This window comes from Lathyrus oleraceus, chromosome 3 (genome assembly GCF_024323335.1).
Source record: "Lathyrus oleraceus cultivar Zhongwan6 chromosome 3, CAAS_Psat_ZW6_1.0, whole genome shotgun sequence".
NCBI lineage: Eukaryota > Viridiplantae > Streptophyta > Magnoliopsida > Fabales > Fabaceae > Lathyrus > Lathyrus oleraceus.
The window spans coordinates 201,707,941-201,717,372 of record NC_066581.1 but is presented as its reverse complement, the minus strand read 5'-3'; the positions used below and the strand labels follow the sequence as shown (position 1 = coordinate 201,717,372).

The 9,432-nt window shown below is 34.7% G+C and overlaps 2 protein-coding genes and 1 long non-coding RNA gene across 3 annotated transcripts; 1 reads left to right on the top strand and 2 right to left on the bottom strand.

The window, feature by feature from the left end:
- The first annotated feature begins 615 nt into the window (after positions 1–615).
- On the top strand, positions 616–9,112 carry LOC127130417 (D-2-hydroxyglutarate dehydrogenase, mitochondrial). Its single transcript, XM_051059429.1, has 5 exons — positions 616–1,083; positions 8,278–8,379; positions 8,503–8,550; positions 8,922–8,992; positions 9,106–9,112. Exons 1-5 carry the CDS (start codon positions 616–618, stop codon positions 9,110–9,112), a joined length of 696 nt encoding a protein of 231 aa, XP_050915386.1.
- LOC127126287 (uncharacterized) lies at positions 2,273–2,856 on the bottom strand. Its single transcript, XR_007804945.1, has 3 exons — positions 2,795–2,856; positions 2,610–2,705; positions 2,273–2,509 (listed from the first exon to the last, which is right to left on the bottom strand). It is a non-coding gene; the product is annotated as an uncharacterized LOC127126287 (long non-coding RNA).
- On the bottom strand, positions 5,788–7,362 carry LOC127126286 (alternative NAD(P)H-ubiquinone oxidoreductase C1, chloroplastic/mitochondrial). Its single transcript, XM_051055183.1, has 4 exons — positions 7,253–7,362; positions 6,932–7,134; positions 6,735–6,830; positions 5,788–6,662 (listed from the first exon to the last, which is right to left on the bottom strand). The coding sequence occupies exons 1-4, from the start codon at positions 7,329–7,331 to the stop codon at positions 6,657–6,659; spliced, it is 384 nt and encodes a 127-aa protein (XP_050911140.1). The 5' UTR covers positions 7,332–7,362; the 3' UTR covers positions 5,788–6,656.
- Positions 9,113–9,432: the final 320 nt, after the last annotated feature.

The window sequence follows — 9,432 nt, the reverse complement described above, 5'->3', positions numbered from 1 at the left end:
CTAAGGGGGGGTCTTAGACAGCACTTTCTAAAAGCGCTGTCTAAGACCCCCCCTTAGACAGCGCTTTTAGAAAGCGCTTTTAAATATAGACCTTAGTTAGCGCTTTTGATAAAGCGCTGTCTAAAGTCTTTAAATTAAAAAAAAATTAAAACCAAAAGCGCTGTCTAAGGGGGGGTATAGAAAGCGCTTTTGGAAAGCGTTGTCTAAGGCATACCTTAGAAAGCGCTTTCCACAAAAGCGCTGTCTAAGGTCTAATTAAAATAAAATTTCAGACTCCATTTCTATTTTCGTTCTCTGTTCTTTTGTTTTCCCTCCTGCGAACGTTAAAACCCTAACAGCGAAAACCATAACAGCAAACACGAATACACTTCCATTTTTCGGTTTCAATCATTGAACGTGTTTGAAGAATCGTACGTGTCTCGACATTTGGGTGTTGACTTCGTTTTTCGTTTCTACTGTTCTTCATTTCTTGCGGTATGTTCTTCAATATTTCTTCATTTCTTCGTTTCTACTGTATAATCTTGTTGAGAATGTTGAGAATGTATAAATCCCTATCCTAAGATGGTTACTGGTTTGTTACTAGTTTGTATTGAAAATTGAAAACACTAAGGGAAGATGATGAATCGGAATAGCAGAGACACACTTCGTTTCCTCTCACGCTTCCATCATCACCAACAACAAAACCCATCTCTTCTCCCTTCTGCATCACCGTCTTCTCAATTCACATCAGTAACAGGTTTTCATGAAAATTCCCCACAATTACAACGCAATGTTGTTCCCGGGGAACATAAAGCTTTGTCTTTTTTCAACCCGCTGAGAAATTCCTTGAAAAATGAGCAATTGGGTGGTGGAAACCCTTTCGAAATTCATCAGAAATGTTATTATGGTTCAATGGGTGGAGTGGTTCAGAGGAGCTCCAGATTCTCAGAGTTGAATGATGATGATGTTAAATACTTTCAAGAGATTTTGGGGAAGAAAAATGTTGTACAGGATGAAGATAAGCTCAGTGCTGCTAATATTGATTGGATGCATAAGTATAAAGGCTCCAGTAAGATTCTTCTACAGCCTTGCAACACTGATCAGGTTCATTTATCTACTTTTTTTTTCCTTTTCTTTTGCATGTGATGAAAAGTATAAGCAATTGATTCAATTAATGACTGTTTGGATTGATTAATTTGAGTTTATTCATTTGTGTAAACACTCGTGGTGCTGTTTGAGAAGCTATGAAGACAATTCATGACATGTTCATAAGCTGATTTTTATTTTCAAAATCTCCTTAGGAAAGGTTATGAAAACATCTGCATTTTAGCTTTTACATTAGCACTTATATAAAAACAAGGTCTGTTTGCCTTATAAAGTACACACTCAATTAAGCTATTTATTCAAACAAGGTCTGTTTGGATTGATTTATATGAGATTATCTACTCGCATAAGGATTTGTGAGATTGTTTGAAAAAGCTTATGAAGAATGCTCATGAGTCACGACATATCTGTAATCTGTTTTCAGTTTATTTTCATTAACTCACTACGCCAAAAAAGACCTATGAGAGCGCTTTTTTTGGCCTTTAAAAGCGCTTAAAAGCGCTGCCGTAGGTGGCGCTGCTATAGGTTTTAGCAGCGCTTTTTGTTTACTAAAAAGCGCTGCTAAAGGTTGTCAATAGAGAGCGCTTTTTAGTAAAAAGCGCTGCTAAAGGTGGTATATAGACAACCTTTAAGAGCGCTTTTTACTAAAAAGCGCTCTCTATTGACAACCTTTAGCAGCGCTTGTGAGTAAAAAACGCTCTTAAAGGTTGTCTATATACCACCTATAGCAGCGCTTTTTACTAAAAAGCGCTCTCTATTGACAACCTATAGCAGCGCTTTTTAGTAAAAAGCGCTCTCTATTGACAACCTTTAGCAGCGCTTTTTACTAAAAAGCGCTGTCTTTTCCTCTAGTAAAATAACAAAACGCTGCCTTCAGTTTAAGCCTACCATTTCAACCTGTAATATTTTTTGGGAATAATCCCATAAACCTGTAAATCAAGTCTCTCTAATTCAAGCATTTGGAGTCATAATTCAAGCATTTGTAATTTTTTAAACCAACACAAGCAAACCAACACAAGAATGAACACATTTGGAGTCATAATTCAAGCAAACCAACACAAGGATAGATAGGCACTGAACACATTTGGAGTCATAATTCAAGCATTTGTAATTTTTTAAAGCAAACCAACACAAGAATGAACACATTAATCTATCCATGAAATTAAAGATATCACTAAAATTATAAAGAACTATACACAAGTCAAAACTAATATGTTATACGGCCTATTTGGAGTCATAACTAATCTGTTAAAAATATAAAGAACTATACACTTGCCAACCAGAAACCATTCTTCATCAAAGTATTCATGTTATTTTGAAACCATTATATAATTAATCTTTTCTCAATAAAATATTGACACAATTCCTCCTTGATTTGTTCCAACTGCAGTCTCGTGTAATGAGCACACTTGTATTCATCAAAGTACTACATAACAAAACATAATATGCATGATTTAGTTAAAAGTAATAAATAATATGAAATATTCGATAAATATTAAAACAAATCCTAAGTTATAAATCCATACCGTGATTGGAATCTCTATTTGATTCATATTAATGATTTCCCTCATAAACCTCATTACAAAGTATCCGCAATCGATACCGTTGCGCTGTAGAGGACACTACATAGAAAAATAAATAAGAATGTATAGTTATCTTTTCTTATCAAGTAGCATCACTATTATAAGCAAAATTGTGAAAATTAAAGTACCTGCACTTTTATCCACGTAATGTTGCTGGATTTAGTACGTGGTACTCGAGCTTGTCTTTGAGATCGGAACACTTTTATTGATCTAACAAAATAAAAACATATATTTAGAACAATCTCACATAAATATACACGAATATTTAGAACAGTCTCACTTACGTATCAACTAATTGCTTCATATCCGGATAATTTGTCCATTCACCATCTATCGAATTCAGAAAATATACCACTTCTTTTAAAGGATCAATAGCAAGCAACAACCAGTGACACCTATAAATTAAAACAAAAGTTTATATGGAAATTTTTTACGTAAAAGAAACAATTAAAGATTAGAATAAACTTAGAATTAAAATCTAACCCTGAATTATACGGCCAAAGATACAAGTTGTTTGTACTGCTGGCCATGAATATCTTGACTAAGTACTCTCTACATGAATCCGGTTCCCTACAAATTAATGCTTTGTTGACCAGGGAGGAAGACACGAAACGGAATCTGTTTGACAATTGATCATTCCCGCGCATGAAATTGTCATACAAGAACCTTCAATAAAAACATAATAAACATTAGACTATTTTTATTGAAATGTGTAAATAAATTGTTCAAGTAATTAAATAATATATAGATCGGATTACCGGATGTATGTGTGTATAACACCGACGCCTAATTCTTGATGCCGAAAAATATGTTCCAGATCTTCTTTTCCGATTGTTTCAGTGCATGAATAACCAAAGATATCTTCCTCCATATCCAGTAAGCGAATAGCACCAGCTGTTGCCATATCTGATGAGTCAACAAGTGTTTCAAGAGATATCTGGTATCGAGGCACAAAAGCACCTTTTTTTGGCAAAGAAGTCACTGGAAGATCCCTTTTGTTTTTCTGTCGACTACCAATTTTCTGGCTCAGTTGTTGTGACCCTTGAGCAAATACCTATAAATCATATAACATAGGTAAATTATAAAATCATGCATTTTTTGATTCGGATCATATAATTAACACTTTCAATATACCTCTTTTTGTGATGCAACAGACTCGTTGTGCCGCGAAATCCCTTTATCCTTAGATGCGGGTTTTGTAGGCGTCTAAAATACCATGTAAAAAAAATTAACTTAACGGTTCAGAATTGACATTTGAATACTAAAAGATTCATAGTGGTTTTTGAATTCAACATACCTCATCATCAATGAAAATGAGATCCAAGGGCCATGCAACAAATGATCCTATTGCATCTCGCAGGAATGTTGTCTCTGAAACAATGTCAGGTATCGGTAGCAACGCATCCTTATCTAATACAACATCAACCGATACTTTAAGGTGTCCATCCGGGAGCGGTCTATGGTGAAGTAAATCTCCCGAAGTGTTGTGCACTTTTCCCTTGCCAAGTAGGCGATAAGTCGGTGACGATAAGTATAGCTGACAAGATGAAATGCCCTAAACCAATAATAAATATGTTACTTTTAATGTGTATATATTTCAATTAACATAAATGTGCTATTTTAATTTCAAAATAACATATATAATTACCTCGGGAAATTTATTTTGACAATTGATACTGGCTTTCTCACTAGTTTCTTTCAACTGTGAACTGCACTTTTCCATACACCTATATCTCTCATTATCCTTTTGCAATTGAAGAACTTGCGCTTGTAATGCCTGCAACGTCTCCATCACTTCTTGATTGCTAGGATTTCTTCTCCTTGGATTCTTATACAAGGAAGTTGGAGTACAACCATGCCCTTTACCCCTCACCCGACCGGGATACTCAGGAACATTTAGTGCTCTACTAAGTACGCTCCTGTTCTCCTGGTCCTCAGCTGTGCTTATCGATTGAGATAGGGTCTCCTGAAATTCATTTACATATCGGAAATTATTAGTGGAGATAAAAAAATTAATTATATATTATTAAACTTTTGATTTAATTAAAGACACAATGTTCTACTTACACATTCATCATAAATATGTTGAACGTCATCCCTAACAGTTCCATCCTTTCCCACACGAGCTTCTTTCCACAAAACATGTGGCGGAAGTGATGTTGCGTCACTTTTCGTCTCGTCTAACTACGCATTGACACAAATAATAAGATAATCAATTATAACACATTGAGACAATTAATAAGATCGTAGCATTTTTGTATACTTACAATTTTTTCCTCTAAGCGTGCATATCCCAAACGCCCTTTTTTGTATGCATACGTGGGATTTGACGCTCTCTCGCGATTTGTGGCACTCACTTTCTTGAAATTTTCGTCTCTTCTTTGGGCTACAAAAGCAACCCATTCTTCTTCTGTAATGAAGATCGCATACTTCACTGGATATTCCGGATCATATTCAACAAAAAAATTTTCTTTGTCCTTAAGATACTTGTTTGTTAAAAACGTTCTCCACCCTCTGTGTCTTTTTCCGGCCAATTGAAGTATATACTTTTTTCGGATAGTTGTATCTTCAATGTTAAAAGACCTCTACGAAAAAATATTGGAATAGAGTGTGTTAGTATAAGTAATTTAAACACATTATCGTCAATATAAAGAAAATATAAACAATCATATATTGTACCAGTATCTCAGTCCAAATCTTATCTTTAGCGCTACCCAACTCTTTATTACTCCATCTTGTAGCAGTGATTGGAATGTGCATACGAACAAGTGTACCAATGTAGCTTGCCAACTTTGCAGCATTAGACCCAATTAGTTGGTTATCAGCATTCCAATTTACATTATATGTTACTGCTTTATCTCTATCACGAATGATACTCTTCATAATAGTGATGCCTCGTGTAATTTCTTTTTCTGAAGTATCATCAGGAGCATTTGCATCTTGTGAGTTTTCTTGATCACTAGCCATTTAACCTGTAATAAAGAAAAAATATAAAAATGAAATGAAAAGTCATAACGTATAAAACAATTCAAGAAACTTATATGATGCACATGAACAATTCAAGAACCAAGTAATCGATCATTCAAGAAATTCAATTCACAAGTAAGAACCAAAATATGACTGTAGCAGACAAAGTTATGCCAAAATATGAATGTACATTTTGAAGTTTAACTGTTCATTCAAACCAACATGTAATAGGATTGCCAAAATATGAGACATTGCTCTAAGTTCTTGACTTCGATAAATCCAACCCTAACTTTATGCAAATTTCATTCTCCATCTTTTCAGAAATGTCACACATTGCTTTTCAGAAAAAGTGCAGAAAAATCAACAACTAAGCCACAGTGCAAGGATATAAGCAAGATTTATAATGAGTGGTACAATCAACTTGCAAAATAAGAACAAAATATATTGCAGCTTACCATGATTCATGAGAGTTAAGCTCAGCTTGGATAAACAGTTCAATATAGCGCTTATAGCATAAGTGTTTATCATATAGTGGTTTTAGTATAAACTATTTCCATAATAAAAGATAAAATAAAGTTATACTATACTCTTATAAGCTATAAGTTGTTTTCATAACCTATCATGGAGAGCTTATAGATATAAGTTGAAAACATTTTATAGCCATGTCATAAGCTGTTTCCATAAGTTCTTTCAAACATACTCACAAGTGCTTATGTCAGGAGATAAATTTAAATAAGTCAATCCAAACATACTCCTAATCCATTCCTCACCATGCAATCATAACATATAATTGGGATTAAATTTAAACTCAGTTCCTCTCATCTCTTACAATCTAACATAATGCTCCACTAAATATAAATATAAGGAATATTCTAAAGAGTGTCATTAGGGAACTTGTTAAGGAAACTAATATAGGAGTAAGGCATTTCCACGTTGTTATATGATTCTTTTTTTTTTCTCTTTTGCTCCATTGATGAATGTTCTGTACCGAGACATAATCTCATCAAGAAAGATGCTCCTAAGTTATTCCTATCACAGATTTTGCATCAATTTCCACACACTTGAAAGAACTGAATTGAATTTGAATGTTCGAATACTCACATGTGGCTTTTTGTCTTCGGGCCACTGGAGTGATTCCAACCTTAAAGCAGTATATAAACCACCGAATCCACCACCTAAAATACACACTCTAGGCTTCTGCAAAACGTGAATCAGAGAATAAACATACAATTACAAACAAACTAGCAAACTCTATACAACTTCAGTATCCAAAATTAACAAAAATAACCATACGAAACCTTGTTATCAGGCCAAACGAAATCCGTGTGCGCCTTTACTGTTTCAGATATCTCATCCACAACACCTCCATTGACGCCATTTTTTCCAGAAGCAAAAAACCGCAACGGTAACCGTTTTCTGGTGGAATTTGGAAATGAGGATGGATTGATTCCCCTGCTTCTCCAGCTACTCGGAAACAGCGTGCTCCATTGTTTCGCTCCACCTTATAGAAAGAAGAAGAAAAAGTGAATCCGATAGTGTTGAAATTTACAGTAATTGTTAAAATAGGAAAACGAAAACAGCGATAATTTGATGATTGATAGAAGAGAAATAGAGCATACGGTGAAAAGCGACTACGGTGGGTGATGCAGTTAAAGCAATGTGTGACATTTCTGAAAAGATGGAGAATGAAATTTGCATAAAGTTAGGGCAAAACAGAAAGACACGAAAACCTAACCTTAAAACGCAATGAGATTTCCAGGTATTGAATCCTTCTCTTTCGAATGCAGTCTCTTTCAAATTTGCAGTGTTTATCGTTGAGATTTCCAGGTACTCTGTGGAATTTTTTCCAGGGCAGCGAGAGCTTCGAACGAGAGAGAGTGAAAGAGGGATTTCTGAAAGTCAGGGATTTTGTAATATTAGATTTATTATAATTTTTATAAATGACCTATGAGAGCGCTTTTACCATGAGACCTATAAGAGCGCTTTTACCTTAAAAGCGCTTTCATAAGTGTGTGAGACTGAGACCTATAAGAGCGCTTTTACCTTAAAAGCGCTTTCATAAGTGTGAAACCCATGAGACCTATAAGAGCGCTTTTACCTTAAAAGCGCTTTCATAAGTGTGAAACTCATAGATGTGAGACTGAGACCTATAAGAGCGCTTTTACCTTAAAAGCGCTTTCATAAGTGTGAAACCCATGAGACCTATAAGAGCGCTTTTACCTTAAAAGCGCTTTCATAAGTGTGAAACTCATAGATGTGAGACTGAGACCTATAAGAGCGCTTTTACCTTAAAAGCGCTTTCATAAGTGGAGACCTATAAGAGCGCTTTTACCTTAAAAGCGCTTTCTTTACATAGGCGAATTTTTTTTCAAGCTATTACAGCGCTTTTTTTAAAAAGCGCTTTCTTTTTGGTGCTGCCAAAAGCACTTTTTGGCGTAGTGACTCTCTAGGATTACTTATGAAAACCGCTTATTGCTTATATGAAAGAAGTTGAATCTATTTTATCTTCTGTTATAGAAATAACTTATACATAAGTATTTATATGATAACCTCTTATGCAATAGGCTTATTTAATTGGTTTATCCAAACAGGACCTAAGCATTTGAAACAGCTTTCTTATGTATTTCATTTTTCGATATTGCAGGTTTCTGAGATTCTTAAATACTGTAACTCCAGAAACCTGGCCGTTGTTCCTCAAGGTGGAAACACTGGTCTTGTAGGTGGAAGTGTGCCCGTCTTTGATGAAGTTTACTCTTTAACTCTTCCTCTTGCCAACGAAACACTCGGCATTACATTAAAGGAGACATGTTATACTGTTTTGGCGTATCCTATTGTACATTGACAGATTTCTTATTGTCTAATGCTGCAGGTGATTGTTAGTCTTAGTTCAATGAACAAGATCGTATCTTTTGACAAGGTAGACCATTTACTTCTTCAAAGGCATATGTGTCATGACTTCCCTTCCCTTTGTGTGTGTTTGGATATTGCATTAGCTTATTTTGTGTTCAGAAATAGAGCTTATGGCTTAGAAGTTGTTTTTCTGTAAAGTTAGACACACCGCAATTCACTAGGATCCATATGCAACTCGTTCGCCTCAACACATATTGTTGTTGTTGTTGTATGAGCAAACATTTGATTACACAAGTTACCTTGTAACACCAATTTCTATCAAATCTGTATTTTCTATTTCAATAGAATTTGTTAGAATTATGTAAAGAAAAAAGAGGATACATGATAACGGAGGATTTTTATAATTAGTTCTGAAGATTTTGCCAATGCCTGTTTTAGGTTAGTGGAATACTGGTATGTGAAGCTGGGTGCATATTGGAAAATCTAATGTCATTCATGGACAATGAAGGGTAATCTTTTTCACTTTATAAGTATTATTTTTTTTAATTGTCATATATCTGTTTCATAATTTATATCCCCTCAGGTTTTTGTTCTTTTTGACTTTACTTTAATCTAATTTCAGCTTATAGAAAGAAATAAAGTTTCATAACTTAGATGACTGTTTTTGCATGACAAAATTATATTGGTACTCAAACTTCTATGTGGCGTAAGTGCAGTGGCATAACTTAGGTCTTTGAAAGTTATAGATGCTTTTTTTTTATTAAAAAGTTATAGATTATTGATTCTCCTTTCTATGCCCATTTGAGTTATACTCAAGACCTCGATGTATGCTTTTTGTATTTAAGTTTTGTACACTAGAGAGCTCCCTGCTGGATGTTTGAAGGTATCAGTTGATATTGCAGTTGAGCCGAATGCAGCATTACCATATCCTAGCGATGATTCGGATGCA